The sequence below is a fragment of the Corylus avellana genome, chromosome 2 (assembly GCF_965113065.1).
Source record: "Corylus avellana chromosome 2, dhCorAvel1.hap1.2, whole genome shotgun sequence".
NCBI classification, from domain to species: Eukaryota; Viridiplantae; Streptophyta; class Magnoliopsida; order Fagales; family Betulaceae; genus Corylus; species Corylus avellana.
In genome coordinates, this window is record NC_142491.1 from 2,137,824 (window position 1) to 2,158,020 (window position 20,197).

At 37.9% G+C, this 20,197-nt stretch overlaps 1 protein-coding gene across 1 annotated transcript; it reads right to left on the reverse strand.

Annotated features, from left to right (window-relative positions):
- Positions 1 to 9,475: 9,475 nt before the first annotated feature.
- LOC148587181 (LOB domain-containing protein 4-like) lies at positions 9,476 to 10,272 on the reverse strand. Its single transcript, XM_088513672.1, has 2 exons — positions 9,686 to 10,272; positions 9,476 to 9,527 (listed from the first exon to the last, which is right to left on the reverse strand). Exons 1-2 carry the CDS (start codon positions 10,270 to 10,272, stop codon positions 9,476 to 9,478), a joined length of 639 nt encoding a protein of 212 aa, XP_088369798.1.
- Positions 10,273 to 20,197: the final 9,925 nt, after the last annotated feature.

The following is a 20,197-nucleotide window of genomic DNA, read 5'->3' on the forward strand; positions in this document are numbered from 1 at the left end:
ATATATATATATATATATATATATATATATATATACAATAATTTATATTTATATTTATTACATCACAAAAAATATTAATCTTTTAAAATACTTTACATATTTTTATTATAAAGTTAAATAATATTACAAAATAATAAAAATAAAATTATGCAAAATTTATACGAGTTCCACTTATTCATTTAATAAATAAACTGAAGTGGGATACGTTCTCCACCGTCCATAAAACAGTAGCAATCACCAAGGTTTAGTGTTTCGTTATTCTTGCAACTAGAAAAATCTTAGTTTCCTTCATCCTTTATATCAACAGTTGGCATCCATTTTCAGAAGTCTGGAACGAAATCTTTTTCTGTGATTCTTTCTTCCGTTTCTGTAAGGATGTTGGCAGGAGAGACACCTGGTTTAGAAAGACCCATTTGAGATTGGGTTTGATGTTGAAATGGGTATCCATCAAAGCCGACCCGGAAGTGTCTTTTTACTGTTTGTGAGGAGGAACTGATTCAAAGCTTAACCCTTTGGTTCTTTGTGGTTCTATTTGATTTGGCAAATTTGTTTTTTTGTGGTTTCTGTCTTGGTGATTGATTTTGTTTTGGAATTGTTAAGGTTAAATCACATGTATATGAATGGTAGTTTGGCCCAAGAGGAAAAGACCATAAGAAAAAGAAAGAGGATTTAGGCAATGACGGAAAAGACCATAAGAAAGAGGATTTAGGAAAAAGAAAGGTTAAAAAAAAAATTAATTAATTATTATTATTTTTTTTTCCAATTAGTCCCTTCCAAAAATTTTTTTGGCCTTAGTCCCTCTTCAAATTAAAACCTGGTCCGTCTCTCGATTTTGGGTAAAAGGTGTTGCAAGAAGAAAAAAGAGAGGCTGAGAATTGGAAAAGTAGTTCCTGAGGGGTTAAAACGTAGGGGTTCATTTGAATGGCTGAGATTTGAATGAGAAGTTAAGGGCAGAAAATGCGATGAGAAAATAGGGCTTTGAAATGGGACCCGGCCATGAATGATTTCCGAATGAATGGAGTTGTGGAAGAGTAGTTGGATTTAATAATTGTTTATGTTGCAAAAAAGTCAAGCTTTTATATATATATATATATATATATATATAACAAGCGAGCCGATCCTTACATGAGTGGGTTACAAAATTAACTAAATAAAACTGAGTTTATACAAGTTTGTATCGTTTAATAAACGAACTTAATTTTGTGTTTACAAACAATTCATTTAATAATCAAATCAAGTAAATCCCCAGTACGGGTGCGAGTAGTTCAGCTTGTTTATACCCCATATTTTTGGGCATGGGGGTGGCTCTAGCCACCCCCATGGCAGGTTTGGGGAAAGACGAACCACCCCAAAAAAAGAAAAAGGAATGGGTTTTGGGCGGCTAGGGGTGGCTGGACCACGGCCACCTCCATATCGGTCTGGGGGTGGTCCGGCCACCCCCAAAAGTCCAAAACTCATTCGGTTTTTTTTTTTTGGCCTTTCGGGGGTGACCAGACCACCCCCATGGCCAAGGGGGTGGCCCGGCCACCCCCAGACCGGCCATGGGAGTGGCTCTAGCCACCCCTTGACCTAAAATGGGGTGGAAAAATTGGATTGCGGTGGCTCCGACTAGCCGCCCCAATCCAATTTTTTTTTTTTTTTTTCTTTCTAAAAAACAAATAGACGCCCAAAATGGTTTCGTTTTGGGCTGGGGTGGGTGCTGTTGTTTTGGGGTGTTTTTGAAATTTTAAGTGGACTGAGTGGGGGTATAATGGGCATAAAAATACAAATCGTTTGAGTCTAATGTTGAAAACTAACAAAGAGGTCTGAAGTGATAGAAATTGAAAATTCAGTGGGACAAAGTGAGAGGTTTTGAAGTTTGAGGGGGTATGTCAAAAAAGATGGTAGTTCAGGAGGCTAAGTGAAGTTTCCCCAAATTATTAAAAAAAAAGGGAGAAAAAACTAACCACACTTGGTCATTTTCCCTGGCCTCTTTCTTCTCATGATGCTCATGAAAGGCAAATCCGCCATCTCCAACTGCAGCAGCAGCTGCAATCTCCTCCTCGATCTTCTTCTATCATGTGCCTGTGCGCATGCTCTTCCTATATGAAAATCAAAAGATGGCAGTCAAAATTTGACAACTTTTCCTTAATGAAGAAGATAATATTAAACCTTCTTTAAAATAAATAAATAAATAAATAAACCAAAACCCGTCCCACCCACCAAAGCATATAAGCCGCAGCAGCAGCAGCAAACTGGCCACCAATTGGGTCGCCGGAGTCGGAGTAGAATTTGGTTCATCCTTGTGGTGGTGCTTATGAAAACTCCGAGGCTTTCCACACAAATATTTGTTCTGCTTCATGCTAAAGTTAGTACCAATTATTGCATTGAATTCGATCGTTGACCAAATACAGCATATGTTCACTTGTGCTTCCTCCTTTTCATGTTAGCCCGTCCCATCTTTTTATTATTATTATTATTATTTTAATTTTTAAGATTAATTATACTTAATCCCTCAATAATATTCTCTTTTATCACCAAAATCCCCTTTATGCAATTTTAGAACAATTTTCAACACGGTGGATGTACTTTCTTTGGAGTCTTCAATATGTCATCGTGTACAAAAAAGTAATATTGTTAAGGGTGTCCCTAGGGAAAGGGATTAATTGAACTCTGATAGAAAATATGAGAAGATAATAGATTATTCAAGATCTGAGAAGATATTTCATGATGTTTTAGTACCTTGTGTAGGAGCCTATTTATAGGCTTGGGCTGTAGAAGTAGACTTGCACTAGTTCTTTTTATTTGAGTTGTATTGGGAATCCATAGTTGAGATAGAACTCAACAGCTATCATGTAGAGATAATCTTGAGTAGTCATCTTGTAGAGATAAGTAGGATGTCTTTATTATAATATTATCCTAATTGGAATATAAGACTATTAATTAATTAAATAGCCCTTGCTATTTAATTAAAATCTTCATGGGTCTATCCTTGGCCATTGAGCCCAGAATTTGGTGGGCTTGTAGTGTAAATTTATTCCCAACAGTTACCTCCCAATTCCCTTAGCCAAGGTACTTGGGTAATGGGAATTTAGTCAAAACCTTCTGTCAGCTTGTTGTTTGACCTTGTCCGAGACTCGTATTTCCCTAGTGAGTGTGCTTTGAGCTCGTCAGTTGGAGCTCTTCAGCTCTGTTTTTTGCATCGCCTGAGTTCTCGGGAGCACCCCCCAGCTCTATCCTTTACCCGGGGGTTAAACCCGTCCTAGTTTCGAGATACCCGGGGATCATGCCCGAGTCCCTCTCCAAGTCAGCAAAATAATCCACACCTGCACAATAACCTTTAAGCAGTAATTTGTAAGTCTTTCAACAGACTAACCTTTGTTCCCCGTTCGCCTTGGGGTGATTCCTTGTTTTGTGACCGGATTATCTCCTGTTGCTTGTTTTAGCCCAAGGTTGTCTTCTTGTCTCATGGTTGCCGAGAATACCCCCCAACTATTTCCTTTGCCCCAGGGCTAAGCCTATTATACCCTTGAGATACTCGAGGATCATGCCCAGTTCTCTCTCAAATGCCCGTTTTGACAAACTAGGCTCCGAACCTGCGTAATAATCTTCAAACAATAAATCACAAGTCTTTCAACAAACTAATCTTTGTTCCCCGTTCGCCTTAGGGTGATTCCTTGTTTTTGTCCAAGGTTTTCTCCTTGTCTCCAGGAATGAACCTGTACAATAATCCGCTAATAATGATTTATAAGTCTTTCAACAGACTAACCTTTTGCTCACTGTTTGTCTTGGGGTAGCGACTTGTTTTTGCCCAGGGTTTTCTCCCTATCTCTGGGGATGCTTCTTTTTTTTACCGGGTTGTCTCCCGTTAATTGTTTTTGTCCAAGGTTGTCTCCTTGTCTTCTTGTTTTTTACTGGGTTGTCTCCCATTACTTGTTTTTACCCAATGTTGTCTCCTTGTTGCCGGGGATGAGTCTTCTTGTTTGTTGCTCGGATTGTCTCCCGTTAATTGTTTTTTGCCCAAAGTTGTCTCATTGTCCTCATTTTAGAGGGTCGTCTCCATATTCTTATTTTTACCCAAGGTTTTCTCCTTGTCGTTGTTTGTTACCGGTTGTCTCCCGTTGATTATTTTTGCCCAAGGTTTTCTCCTTGTCCTTGTTTTAGAGGGTTGTCTCACTATTCTTCTTTTTGCCCAAGGTTTTCTCGTTATTTATAGGATGAATCTTCTTGTTTTTTACTGGGTTGTCTCCCGTTAATTGTTTTTACCCAAGGTTTTCTCCTTGTCCTTATTTTAGAGGGTTGTCTCCCTATCCATTGTTTTTATCCAAGGTTTTCTCCTTGTCTCAAGTGGTGACATATCCGAGGGTGACATACCCAGTTCTTCTTTGAAATATCCGGGGGTGATATACCTGGTTCTTCTTTGAAATATCCGAAGGTGATATACCCGGTTCTTCTTTGAATCCCGCTTGACAAGCTAAGCTTTAACCTGCAGGATAATCTCCAACGATGATATATGAATCTTTTGACAAACTAACCTTTGCTCCCCGTTCACCTTGAGGCAGCTCCTTGTTTTTGTCCAAAGTTTTCTCCTTGTCTCCAGGAATGAACCTTCGCTCCCCTTTCACCTCGGGGTAGCTCCTTGTTTTTGCCCAAGGTTTTCTCCTTGTCCTGTCTACCGAAGAGTAATTGTTAAAGGGGTCCCACAGGGACCGAGGACACTCTGATGCTTAAATTAGCATTACTCTTTATTCAAATCAAATTTATTATTGAAAGACAATCAGATAATAAAAGCATAAATAAACCAAACCTTGGGCGTACTACCGATAGTACTTCTTCAGATGCTCCATGTTCCTTGCCATTTCTTGCCACTACTACATCTAGTCCCAGAAGTAGCTTTTTCGAGGACACCTTTCATGGTCATCTTGTAACATTGGCGGGCCGCACACTGGTCTCCTTTGACTTCCTCGACCTCGTGATCAGTAAGAAACTTCATCTTCAAGTGTGGGGTTGAAGTTATTGCCCAGAGTTCATTGAGTGCCACTCTGCCGATGATGGCGTTGTATACTAAAGGCCAGTCAATTAGCAGAAATCTCACCATTATTGTTGCTTGATTAGGGACAGTACCGGTTGTCACCGGGAGATCAATGGTGCCAATTGGTTGAACCTGTTCACCCGTGAATCCCATTAGCGGGAACTTTGCTACCCTGACTTTCTCTTGGCCTATGCTAAGCTGTTTGGAAGCTGGTAAGTACAGAATGTCAGCTGAACTCCCGTTGTCTACTAGAATTCTGTGCATTTTGTGGTTGGCCACCGCTAAGGTGACTACCAAAGCATCTGTATGGGGGACAGATATCCCTTCATAGTCTTTATTCGAGAATCCAATCACCAAGGACTCTTTCTACTGAACCTTCATGGGCTTTTCGACCACCCATATCTCTTCATTCCTTGCTTGCCACGCATAAGCCTTCCTTGCGCGGTTAGACTCTTCTCCCCCGGAAAGTCCTCCAGCTATTGTTCGGATTTCTCCTATCACAACCTGGTTTCCCAGTGCTTCGTGCTAGACCGGTCCTTACTGATCTACGGGATTAACAGGGTTGATGCTAATAACTGGATCTATCGGGTCAACCTAGCTGGCGTGGTTGACCGGTTTTGGATTAGGCTAAGCTTCTTGATAATACCCAGAACAGGAGCACCATTTCTTTCTCTCCCGTATCACCCACTTCACAATCCAACCAAATTAGATCTGAAAAATTCTGCTTCTCCTTTAGGTTCCTCTCAAAGCCCTAGCGAGAAAAAAAAAATCAAAGAGGTGTTTAAAAGCCTTTGAAAACATTTATCTTTCTTTTTAAGAAATAGGTACATACAAGTGCAAATCAAGCAACTTTAAAACGAAACAAAGGTGGTTTGGAAAACCCTTTGGAAATCATTCTTGTTTTTCAAGGAAATGGTACACGAACCGGTTATAGAATTATAACAACACTTAGGAAAGCTTAAGACCTCAAGATATTAACAACTAAGTTATTAAAAAACCAAGAAGCTAACATAATAACCCAACAAAACACAAGGAGGATGTAGTGGTTACCTCAACAAGCAAGCTTTTCAAGGACACGTCATTCTTCTCCAAAGACACTTACAACCTCACACACACTCAAGAATCAAAGCAACATGGTTTCTTTAAGGCCTTAGAAGCTAAAATGAGGGTTGGGGGTTCAATAAGGGTGTGGTATTTATAGGGGAAAGCGGCTGAGGGAAAAGTGGAAAAACTTTTGAAAAGGGGCGAGCGCTCATGTACTATTCACATATTTTGTCAGGCGATTTTTGAAAAGGTGCGAGCACTCGCCCAGTGAGGGTAGTTTGGGGCTTTTGCTTCAAAAAGTTCTCAAGGGGTTTGGGTTATTTGAAGAAGGTTTTGGGCTCTTGGTTTAAGGCTTTGTTTTAAGGGCATTGACCAGTTAAGTACGAAATTTAATAGCCTTTTAAAACAGTGATTTGTCGGGGTATTACAATACTCATTTAGGGAGGTATTACAGGAAGGGATGACTTATTATATAAATGTTTTACCGCCATGATTCGTATGTAGTATTCCTTGAGTGAGTGGGAGGATTCCATAAATGGTTGGAATAAATAAAGTAATAACCATATCATAGAAACCGAACACCATAAGAAATTTATATGTCATAAGTGCCAAGTGGGAGAATGTAAGAAACTTTCAAAAGTCATGGGAGTGGTTAGGCCACCCTGAGACCGGTCGGTCTGGGGTGGCAAAAGCCACCCCCAGGCCAAACAGGGGTGGCCGAGCCATCTCCAAGGCTCTTGGGGTGGCTCGGTCACCACCATTTTGTAAGTTGGGGGTGGCCATGGGGGTGGTTCGGCCACCCCCTGGTTGGCTATTAAGGGTGGCTCAAGCCACCTCCTAGCTAAAATGGGGGTGGCTATGGCCAAAATGGGTGGCTAGCCACCCCAACTCTCTAGAATTATTTTTTATTTATTTTTTAATTGGGGTTACCATTTTTTATTTATTATTATTATTTTTTTTTTGTAGTTTATATGGCATCAAAAGCTTAAGTACGACCTATGATATAATGCCACATCTAGTCTAATGATTTGGTATCAATATGTGGCATTAGAGACATGTGTCACCATCTTACAGGTGCTGATGTGGAGATACGTTAAATATTTAAATAGATCATGGATGGAAGTATTAAGTGTGTCTTTTTAATATTCACAGGTACTATTTAAGACACTTTTTGATTGTGAGCCTAACCACAGGTACTAAAATTGCATCTGACCCTAATAATTTAATTAGATGCCTAAATCCTTGTGTCTTCATTTCGTGTTTATTTTTGTTTGGATTGCAATTTTAAAACGTGTCATTTTTAAAAACACATAAGAATTTGGTAAAATTATGATTTAACATTTAAAATTTTGATTTAGCGTTTTTCTACTATGGGGGTATTGCTGTCATGTCATGATATAAAAGTCAACGACTCAACAGGAAACGTGGCAATTGAGGAAATGAGTGAAAAAAGCGCAGTTATGTTCGTTACCGACTTACCGTTACACTTCACTTCACTTACCACTACACTTACGGTAAATTACGGGACGGACCCCGAGTAAAAACATTTATTGACGACGTTATTGTCTTGGTAAATAACGCCATCTTGGGGTACTATAGTCCGATGGGTGACATTAGATTTGTTCACCAAACTATACTTTTGGGAATAAGTCCAAAAGTGAAGGAAGTTTACAACACTTGAATCAACTTTTGTTTTGTTTTGTTTTTTTTTTTGTTAAGCTTCCGCTTGTACATTATAAAAAATAAGAATAAATGCAAAATCAAACTCTGTGGTGAGCCAAAATTATAAATTCCTCGATGTCGTATATATGGAAGTGAATTCAGAGGTCCTTGTGATATCTCAAAAAAACTCACCTCAACGGCAATAAAATTGAGACCCGTGTTACTCTTAATAAAAAAATAGGAATATATTAAACTAAAAAAATCTAAAAAATTAATTAATTTTTTTTAACGAAATAAGGTTATTATAGAAATATAATAAAAAAATGACATTTGTGACACAATTTAAAAGTTTGATATACTATTTCAGTACACTTTTAACTATGATTACAGTTAACCACGGGTTAAGGAAGGAGATTGTTGTTTGCCTCCAAATCAAAAAGAAGATCTGTGAAGTGTTGTTATAATTATTTTGCTTGTTCTCTACAATTCAATATGATAACATTGTTGAGCTTCATCAGTTGCTTGGCGAAATTCTAGGACTAGTCTAAAATTGAATCATGTGTTCAGAAAATTGGGAAAAAAAAAAATCAGAAAATATATATAGAAATTAAATGTACCTATTTTCTCTATTAAAATAAGCATCGTCATACTTTATTTTGTATTAATTCTTTTATTTATATTTAATTGGGGAAGATTGTTCAATTACAATCTTAGGCTGATAAAGACATATATATTAATGCAAGTCATTATATTTTATAGAATTGGAAATAATTTTAACAAAAGAAGAAAAGAAAAGGTCGAGCAAGTGGGCCAGCTAAACAAGAAAGAAAACAAAAATAAAGAGGAGCAATGAGAAACACTACGTGGCTGCATAAAGCAGAATAGATGAAAGAAGACGTGGAGCAGGGTTCAAAAACGTGAAAAGATATATAAGAAACTTCACTTAACTTTCTTAAATTATCACAATTTTTGCAATGTCTTTCTTAATTTATTTATTTTAATTTAGTGTATTCATCTTTTAATTATTTGCCTCAATTAATTAAAATTTTCTGTTAAATCCTAATAAAGAGGTGTGAAATTTTCAAAATGTCCTTAATTTTTTTTTTTTTTAAAAAAAATGTAACTCACCCGTCGTGTGACCCACGGGTGACAAGAGGGTCATAATTAAGTGACCCAACGGAGGATCAAGCCAATGTAGAGGTGTGAAATTTTCAAAATGTCCTTATTTTTTTTTAAAAAAAAACAAAGATATAACTCACCCGTCGAGTGACCCACAGGTCACAAGAGGGTCATGAGTGACCCAACGGAGGGTCATGTCACCCCACGATGGGTCACAGGTGACGTACCCAATGGAAGGGTCACTGTGACCCATGCTGGGGTTACCAAGGTGACTCACCGGGAGGTCACTTTTTAAAAAAAAATTATTTTTTTATTTGTAATTAAGGATAAATCTATAATTTTATAAAATTTTCAAAGGTATAAAAGTCATTTTTTTATTATTTTGACGTTTGATTTAATCCAAATCTCAAATTGAGGGGGAAGATTGAAAACAATTGAAATATGAATATACTGAATTAAGAGAGATTAAACTTTAGAAGGGACATTAGAAAAGTGGAAATCGGACAGCGAATTTTTATCAAGGTTTTCTCCGGAGCTGACTGGGAGGCCAGGAGACTGATCAGGAAGAGGCAATCGGCAACTTCTGGAGAAGAAGATTAATATTTCAATAGAATTCTTCTCAGACTAAAACTCAAAAAGCTACGGATCATTCTCCTGCGCTAGTTCTTGGATGGAACCTTCATTAATATCCCTGCAAATTTTTATAGTTGAATTGATAAGAACCAAATTGAAAATGGAAATTAAGGAAAAATATTGAAACTTTTCTTGCAATTCATTATGCTTATAAGATTGAATATTTGATCAATGGAATCTTGCATGCGTTGATGGATGGTACAAACAGAAACAAACCTTATTATGTCGACTCTTTCTGTTCCATGATTGACGTGTGAAGATGAAGATGACCCAGAATCTGGCGCCGCCCGCGAATTTAGCATTTGTTCTTGATGCGGTTCTTGGTGCAATCGCAAAGACGGCAATGGCAAATTATTATAATATTCATGATTATGCGCATCTTGTTCCAAAAAGTCAATGAATTGCGGGTCTTCTACTTCTTGATTCGCTGCTGCTGGCATTTGGTGAGCTCGAAGAACGGCGATCTGGCGTCGAGTGATAATAAGCTCGGCCTCAATCTGCTTGATGGAACGGTGGAGCATGCGTATAATGCGGAAACAGCCTTCAGCGGGGTAAGCGGAACGCATGTTTGCTTCGTAAATGATGCATTCCATGGTTTTGTCTCTGTACACTTTCTCCAGTTCGCCGATCATCCTGCCCACGTTGATGAATCCGAACACTTTATGCACGTTTTCGAAATCCATTGGGTTCCTACTACGAGGAAAGTAATCGGCGAAAATGCAGTCCGGTGCGCACCTCCGGCGTCGGTACTTGCATACGGCGCAGGCCTGGGGGTTGCGAGGAGGGGGAAGTATCGGCTGCATTTCCGGAGGAGCTCCTTGGTTAATGGTTGGTGGTGCAGTTTTTAGAATTTAGAATCTGTTAAAGATATATAATATATGTACTTTTGAGAAAGAAAAATGCGGGAGCTTGATTATGGTTAGCGGGTGGTTACTGGGTCTTTACTGTTAAGAATTTAGATGTACTTTCTCTTGAAAATAAAGAGTAAATCAAGAACGTAGATCGAGAAGCCCATTTTTTCTCATGAAAAAAGTTTAATTTAATTTTTTTTTATATGGCCAGCCACCGCAGGCCAAACCGGGTGGATCAAGGCTCTTGGGTGGTCTGACCACCCCATTTTGCAAGTTGGGGATAGTTGAACCATCTTCATAGGCCATGGGGTGGTTCGACCACTCCCTGGTTGCCCATTAGTGAGTCACCCCTAGCTAAAATGGGGGGTGGCTAAGGCCAAAATGAGTGGCTAGCCACCCCCAACCAAAGTCACCATATTTTTTTACGTATTATTTTGCACTCAAAAACACAGGTACCACACCACGTGTCGCTTTGAAACCACATATACCAATTCATGTGTAAGGGTGACGTGGAGTTCTGTAAAAAAAAAAAATAACAGAATCATGATGAAAATACCAAGTGGGTTTATTTGCTTACTATACGTACCGTTTGTGATATTTTTGAAAACCGAGGTGTATATTAGATTCTGGCGCAAAGCACAAGTACTGAAAATGCATTTAACCCTAATTTTTAATTTGAAATTAAGGGTAAATTTGAAATTTTATAAAAAAAAGTTAGGGGGGTATAAACATCTTTTTCTTAATTTTTAATGTTTAAAATCTGATGAAGTGGGTAAATTGATTGAAATTGAAAGTTTAGGGGGTTAATTTGAGAGTTTTTAAAATTTAAATGGGTCTTCTCCAAACACGCCGTAGTTCAGTGGTTTAAAGTGAAGTTTCTTCTAAAGATTATTTTATAATTTTTAAAAGTTTGTGCCAGATGCAAAATAGGGTTGTTTAATTGTTTTCTTGAAATAACAAAGGTATTTAAAACATTGCAAGTGAAGTTGGTTTTGTAAAAATATTTACCAAAGATATTTGTTTTTCCTTAAGCTGGGATTGGGTTATAAAGTTTTGGGGCCCCACAACTAGTACCCCCTTTGTTACACGCACACGAAGAAATTCATAATGCTATGAATATTAAATTCGAAAATAATAAAATAGGCAAGATATTTTACGTGGTTCGACTATGATCTTTTTTTTTTTATAGTCCCAACCGATTGAGCTACTTTTTTGTTCAGCTATGATCTTCGTACACAGATAAAGCCCAAAATGCTACATTATGCTCTTATTGCTTGATTGGTATTACAATGCAAATGCTCATATTTATAAGAAAATTTGGGTAGATAAGTTTGGTAATCAAATCTAATTACAATCAAATCAATCAGATTTAATGATAATCAAATCTGATTATAGGAGATTACAATCCATTACAATGAAATCAAATCCCCTAATATTCTCTAACATCCCCCTCAAACTAAGGTGGAAGATCTTGGAACCTTGAGTTTGATTTTTTTTTTTTTTTTTTTTTTTTGAGATGGCAAAACAATACAAAAGAGGGCCATCTATGGGCCAAAAAAGAGAGTCAACTTTGGGCTGAAATGAGAGCCAACTGTGGGTTGAAGTGGGCCTGGGTTTTAAACAATACCACAAAGGTCAACAAAAAGATAGCCAACTTTGGGCTGAAGTGAGAGTCAACTTTGGGTTGAAGTGAGAGCCAACTGTGGGCTGAAATGACATGGGTTTTAAACAATACCACAAAGGCCAAGCTGAAATAGGCCAACTATGGGCCAAATTAAGGATGGGCAACTTGGCTTCTTTTGATTTTTTTTTTAATTTTTTTTTTCTTTTATTGATTATAGGAAATTACAATAAATTACAATGAAATCAAATCCCCTAATATTCTCTAACATCCCCCTCAAACTAAAGGTGGAAGATCTTGAAACCTTGAGTTTGAATTATTATTATTATTATTTTTTTGAGATGGCAAAATAATACAAAAGTGGGCCATCTATGGGCCAAAAAAGAGAGTCAACTTTGGGCTGAAATGAGAGCCAAGTGTGGGTTAAAGTGTGCCCGAGTTTTAAACAACACCACAAAGGCCAACAAAAAGAGAGCCAACTTTGGGCTGAAGTGAGAGCCAACTTTGGGCTGAAGTGACATGAGTTTTAAATAATACCACAAAGGCTAAGCTGAAATAGGCCAACTATGGGCCGAATTAAGGATGGGCAACTTGGCCTCTTTTGATTTTGATTTTGATTTTTTTTTTCATCTAAGATTTTTTTCATTTCTTATTATTTTTATTTTTTTTTTCAAGAATATCCTGTTCCCAGATTACATAAATTGGAATAAGGATTGCCTTAATCCTGTAACCAAACAGAACTCCTATAGCAATTAAATCAAGATATAATATATTTTGTTTGCTACACTTTGGCACTAAGCTAGTATAACACATTACAAAGGCTTATGGGTCGATAATCAGTCACTCGAGATGGGTTTTGATTTTCGGAATAAGAGCTATATAGGTAGCATTAATAGCAGGATCAAAAATACTATGATTTAAAAAATTAAGGATAGCCTTACATACCTCCTTCTTCACTATGATGTCTTTGGTAGAAACACGCTGCAAAACCATCCAGACCTGGTGATTTAAGAGGGTGCATCTGTCTGAGGACTATTTCAATCTCTTTCTCAATAAACAGCTTCATTAACTCTGAGTTCATGGCCTCCGTTATTCGTCCTCCATGCCTTCCAAACAATTTTCCACTCCACAATATCTTTTACTAGTTGTTCATATATTCTCCAATAAGGATCATTCAATTTGATAGGACACAAATATCCTAATAAATTGCATGTTTAAAAAATAATTGTAACCGAGTTTCCCCTTAGATTTTTCAATATGGGCTCCTTTTGGAGTAATTTGGTCCAATGTGGTATATATAACTAAAAAAAAAAAAAAAAAAAAGGCCAAAACTGAAATTTGGCCCAAATGCCCAACAATGGAAAAAGTAGTTATAGCGGGCGGTTATATATTTACTAACTGCTAACCGCCGGCTAACCGTTATCCGCTAACCGCATAACGGATTTCACTGACCGCCTTTTGACCCCTACTAATTCATGTATATCGGAAGACACACGACGCCAAAATGAGAAATTCAGACAGCGAATTTTTATTAAGGTTTTCACCGGAGTTGACTGAGGAAGATGAAATCGGCAACTTCTGGAGAAAAAAGATTAATATTTCAAGAGAATTCTTCTCAGACTAAAACTCAAAAATACCATTCTTAATTCATCGGCTAATTAATAGCAATTACAAATTTACAACAAAATGATGATATGAAGAGCAATTTGCTACTCTCTGTCCTTCCTACTTTCAACTGCTACGACTTAATTGGGAGCTAGGCTACGGATCATGCTCCTGCGCTTCTTGGATGGAACCTTCAATATCCCTGCAAATTTTTATAGTTGAATTGATAGGAAGCAAATTAAGGAAAAATATTGATAATTTTGTTGCAATTAATTAATGCTTTATAATTAAGATTGAATATTTGATTATATATAATCCAAAGACTTTGATCAATGGAATCTTGCATGCATGCGTTGATGGATGGCACAAACAGAAACAAACCTTATTATGTCGACTCTTTCTGCTCCATGATTGACGTGTGAGGATGACGCAGAATTTAGCATTTGTTCTTGCAACAGAGCATTAATGTCAGCGGACGGTTGTTCTTGATTCGGTTCTTGGTGCAATTGCAAAGACGGCAATGGCAAATAATTATAATCATAATGAAAATTTTCATCTTGTTGCAAAAGGCCGCCAAAGAATTGCGGGTCTTCTACTTGTTGATTCGCTGCGGCTGGCATTTCGTGAGCTCGAAGAATGGCGATCTGGCATCGAATGATATAAAGCTCCTCCTCAGCCTGCTTGATGGAACGGTGGAGCAGGTGTAGAATGCCGCAACAGCCTTCAACGGGGTGAGCGCAACGCATGTTTGCTTCGTAAATGATGCATTCCATGGTTTTGTCCCTGTGCACTTTCTCCACTTCACCGATCATCTTGGCCATGTTGCTGAATCCGAACACTTTATGCACGTTATCAAACTCCACTGGGCCCCTGCTACCAGAAAAGTAATCGGCGAAAATGCAGTCCTGCTCGCACCTCCTGCGTCGGTGCTTGCATGCGGCGCAAGCCTTGGCCCTGCGAGGAGGGGGAAGTATCGGCTGCATTTCCGGCGGAGCTAGTTGGTTGGTACGGTATTTGTAAAGGATAAAGACTCTCGCAAGATAATCTCCAGTGTCAAGGGACTCAAGATAACAATCTGCAATTGAAACACTTTAGATTAGGATAATTACATATTTGAAATTGTATAAATAGATTACATTATCTCAAAAGAATTTGTACATTTGAATTTGAATTGTAATTCTTCATATTATATATATCATCGGCCTATGCTAGATTACAGCAAGGTAGAAAATATTAAATTCTCTGACTTTACATGGTATCAGAGCTACCAAAAGACTAACGTCAAAAATCTCCTTCTGCAGATTTTTTTTTTTCCTACATTTATTTATTTATTTTTCTTTCCCTCACGTCATCCACCTGCTGCTCATCAATGGTAGCCAAACCCACTCCTCCTCAACTTGTTACCTTCTCCAACTTCAACTCAACAAACTCACTCAAGGAATTACCCTACATGGTTGCTCCAAGTCATTCCACATCTCAAAGGATGTAATCTTTTTGGGTATGTTGATGGGTCTATTCCATGCCCACCGCCCTCCATCACCACCGTGAAGGAGCACATCTCCTCCACTACGACGAATCCGGCCTGTCTTCATAGGGAGATGCAAGATCAAATCATCCTCGGCTTTCTCACCTCCGCCATATCGAAAAGGATGATATCTCATGCTGCAAACTGCAAAACGTCCAAGTAAGCTTGGACCAAATTAGATATCCTCTTTGCGTCTCAATCCAAAGCACACATTTTAAATGTGCACTTTTAGTTGGCCACTTTGAAGAAATCCAACCTATCCATCGTTGATTATGTCCACAAGTTTCAGACTCTCATCGATGCCCTTGCAGCCGTCAATAAACCTCTCAGTGACCTTGAGAAACAATCGTTTCTCTTGTGGGACTTGGTTCAGAATACACCCCTTTTGTCACCTCTGTTACAACAAGAGCCGACACCCTCTCCATTAAAGAAATCTATGGTCACCTATTGGCCCATGAGCTTCGTCTTGAACAAACTCAACCAGCAATGAACGTCTCAGATATAGCCGTGCATCTTGCCTCCTGAAATACACCTCACCGTGGTGGTCGTAGCAATTGTGGAGGCTACTACAACAACTTAGGCCATGGCTCCTCCTTCAACCGTGGAGGCTACCGTGCTCCATCAAGCGGCCTAGACCAAAATTGGTATCCCGATTCCAGCACCACATACCACCTCACATCTGACTTACACAATTTCAACCACCTCTCCATCAACTACACCGGATCTGACCCTAGTCCATATGGGTAATGGTACTGGTTTAACCATTCAAAACATGGATGACACCCTTCTATCCTCTCCTAATGCCTCTTTCCTATTGCACAATGTTTTACATATTCCTTCCATCACAAAAAATTTACTGTGTGAAACCAATACTTTTATTGAGTTTCATCCTTGGTATTTTTTTGTGAATGAACAGGGGTCGAGGAAAATTCTACTTCATGGCCTGAATGATCGTGGGCTATACAAGCTCCCAGTCAAGGTCACTCCTAGTCATCCACTTCCATGTGTCACTCCATCCGCCAACCCGTCTTATTCATCTTCTATGTCGCCCAAATCTGCATCTGCTCATATTGGGGAACACAGGTCTCCTCAAAATTGGCACGCACGACTTGGACATCTAGCTTTTCGCATTTGTTTTAAAGCTTTTTCCTGATGGGTCCACAAAATACCCTCTCCACATGCTCTTATGGCTGACAGTGCTCTCAATGTTATAGAACCCACATGTTACACTCAAGCATCTATGGACCCTCACTGGAGAACAGAGAATTCTGAGTTTGATGTACTTTTACAAAATAACACTTGGTGTTTAGTTCCTGTTTTCACAGCTAAGAATTTAGTTGAATACAAATGGGTATTTCGCATAAAAAGGAAAGCAGATGGTTTAGTTGATCACTACAAGGCCCGATTAGTGGCGAAATGATTCCACCAACAAGCTGGAATCGACTACTCAGAGACCTACAGACCGGTAATTAAACCAATAATGGTACATTTGGTATTGTCTATTGCAATTTCATATGATTGGTCACTTAATCAAATTGATATTCAAAATGCCTTTCTACATGGTAATTTATCTGAAGAAGTTTACATGTCACAACCCCTGGTTATGCTCACCCTTAGTTTCCCAACCATGTTTGTCGTTTTAAGAATGCCCTCTTTGGTCTCAAACAGGCACCAAGGGCCTGGTTCTTCAGACTGAGCAATAAATTACCAGAGTTTGGATTTAGAGCTTCAAAATCAGACACCTCTTTGTTCATATATAAATCTGTTGCTTGTACTATATATGTTGACGACATAATTATTACTAGCTCAGTTACTTCAGAAATTGATAATTTACTTTATAGTATGGCATTTGAGTTTGTAGTCAAGGATTTGGGGGAGTTAAATTTTTTTTTCTGGGCATAGAAGTGGCAAGGCTACAAGATCGTATTCATCTTTCTCAGCATCGTTAAATGCTAGACATTTTACGGAGAACAAAAATGGCTAATGCAAAACCTGTTTGCACTCCAATGTCTACTTCAGTTATTTTATTTGCCTTTGATGGTGAGGTATTTTCGGATCCCATACTATACCGAATTACAATTGGTGGTCTACAATATCTGTCTATTACCCGACCAGACATAGCCTTTACAGTGAACAGATTGCCACAGTTCATGCACAAACCCTAACTACCTCACTGGTAGGCTACCAAAAGGCTATTGAGAGATCTAAAAGAAACCATTCATCTTGGTTTAAAAATCCAGTAGTCCACATCCAATAGACTGCAAGCATTCACTGATGCCGATTGGGCTGGGTGTCAAGACGATCGTCGGTCTACAAGAAGGTATTGTGTCTTTCTAGGGAATAATCTAATTTCATGGAGTTGTAAAAAGCAAGCAACAGTGGCTCGGTCAAGTACGGAAGCTAAATACAAGGCACTAGCAAACACAGCAGAAAAATTATCATGGCTAAAATCCCTTTTATGCGAACTCGGGATCACTGTCTCACATCCTCCAGTCTTGTGGTGTGACAACATAGGCACCAAGTATCTCTTATCCAATCCGGTCTTTCATGCTCGAATCCAAACACGTGCAAATTGACTTTCATTTTGTTAGGGATATGGTAGCTTCTAAATTTCTAGACGTTGTTTATCTCATCCAAAAATCAAGTTGCAGATATCTTCACGAGGCCTTTATCTTCAATCCGGTTTTCAAATCTACGTGACAAACTTAGAGTTGTTACACTCCATTGAGCTTGAGGGGGAGTGTAAAGGATAAAGACTCTCGCAAGATAATCTCCAATCTTATCTTAATGGACTCAAGATAACAAGCTGCAATTGAAACACTTTAGATTAGGATAATTACATATTTGAAATTGTATAGATAGATTACATTATCTCAAAAGAATTTGTACATTTGAATTTGAATTGTAACTCTTCATATTATATATATCATCAGCCTATGCTAGATTACAGTAAGGTGGAAAATATTAAATTCTCTGACTTTACAGTATGTGGCGCAGTTGAGAATAACTTATATAGGAAGGTTGAACAAAATGTGAGTTTTGTGCAACCAATCAGAAGGTGACAACTAAGCTAAACTTACCAAACTTAAGTTTTTTTTAAAAAAAGTTCAATTACACCAGATCACATATGAAATAAAAAATTAATTAATTTTTTTTAAAAAAAAATAATTGAAGGGGTGGTTGCTGGTCACCCCAAGTGGGGACCACCCCCTAGGCCTACAGGTGGGCGCGTGGCCACCCCCATGGCCTATGGGGTGGCCAATGAGCCACCCCCAGGCCATGAGGTGGCGGCCAGCCACCCTAGATTCGGATCTGGGGTGGCTGGCTGCCACCCCCAGCCCATGGGGGTGGCTCGCTAGCCATTCCCATGGCCTATGGGGTGGCTGGCGAGCCACCCCCAAGCCATGGGAGTGGCCACGCAGCCACCCCTTCAATTTTTTTTTTTTTTTAAATATTTAACTTTTTTATTTTATCTAGAATATAGTCTGGTGTGGTTGAGTTTTTATTTTAACTATAAGTCTAATAAAATTGGCTGATGTGTCTGTTTTTTATTGGTGGCACAAAATGTGACTTTTGTGCAACAGGTACACCCAAGTCGCTCTAGGCGCAGTTTTTAGAATTTAGAATCTGTTAAAGATATATAATTAATATACTATGAGAAAAATTGTGGGAGCTAGCTAGCTTGATTATGGTTAGCGGGTGGTTACTTTCGTTAAGAAGGATTTTATTTTATTTTTTTGTTAAGAAGGATCTTTACTCTTTATAATTTAGATGTACTTTCTCTTGAAAATAAAAATTATTTTCTAATTATTAAAAGTCTGTGCCAGATGCAAAATAGAGTAGCCATTAAATTCCAACGTCAATGCCTAAAAAGACCAAAACACCTATTGATTTTTTTTTTATAACTTTAGTTTTTTAATTTTTAATTTGAAATTAAGGGTAAATTTGAAATTTTATAAAAAAGTCAGTGGTATAAACGTCATTGTATCACTTTTAGCGTTTAAAATCTGAGGGAAGGGGAGTCGATTGATTGAAATTGAAATTGAAATTGAAAGTTCAGGGGTGTAAAGTAGAGTTTTCCCTAAATTTAAAGGAAGATGTGAAATGTAATACGTACGCAAGCTGGTCTCATATTGGGAAGATAAGTTCTCTACATATATTGAGTTGGTGGTTTATAGATGGACACTTATAGGTGTGAAGTCTTGCATTGCTAATTACTTACTATGTGAAATTAGGTTTTATAAGTGATTTTAGTACATATGTAGCTAGTGTTTTTACTTGAGTCGTTACAAATGGTATTTTACTTACTAGGTGAAACTGAATTTTATAAGTGATTCTAAGTAAACTCCAAATTGACTAGATCTTTTAGAGTAATAGCATTTTTTTCTTAAATCGTTACAAGAGACGTCTTAGATATGGTAATGTACATGGTTGAGCCATTTGAGTTCAACTCAAATAAAACTGGCCTACTTTCCGCTATGCTTGAGTTTTAGTGGAAGAAACAATAATAAGTCCTTAATGTCAATTATTCGAAACCTATGCATAATAAAGGCAAAAGTCAATATATCATTTTCAAATTGCTATTCAATTGACAATGTCTCCCTCAAACTTTCAATTTTGACAATATACCTCCCAAACTACTAAAAGATTGCCAGTGCCCCCCCTAAAGCTAGCAAAAAAACAAAAATAACTATAAATTTTGTCAATAAGACAACATTACCCCTATAAATTAAATATATTTTAATTTAACTAAAATATATTTAAGGGGAAACTTTACTTTAAACTCCTAAATTACCGCGTGTTTTGACAAACCCTCCCAAAACTTCAAAGCATCTCAATTTGAACCCATCTGTCAGATTTTAAATGTTAAATGACGTTTATACCCCTAACTTTTTATAAAATTTCAACTTTACCCTTAATTCCAAAACGTTTTTTATTTTAGAAAAACGAAAATTAGGGATATTTTGGTCTTTTTTGATATTTTTAATGGCTAAATTTGACAAAAAAGTTCAAATTGACTTCAATTGAAAGTTTAGGGATTCAAACTGAGATGTTTTGAAGTTTAGAGAGGGCTTGTCAAAACGTGCGGTAATTCAAGGGTTTAAAATGAAGTTTTTCCTATATTT

Bases quoted from the DNA above. Each gene is read 5' to 3' on its own strand.
- LOC148587181 (XM_088513672.1), bottom strand. From the start codon at position 10,272: ATGCAGCCGATACTTCCCCCTCCTCGCAACCCCCAGGCCTGCGCCGTA. The intron at 9,528-9,685 runs GTTTGTTTCTGT...AAAAATTTGCAG, and splicing joins GAAAGAGTCGACATAATAAG to GGATATTAATGAAGGTTCCA.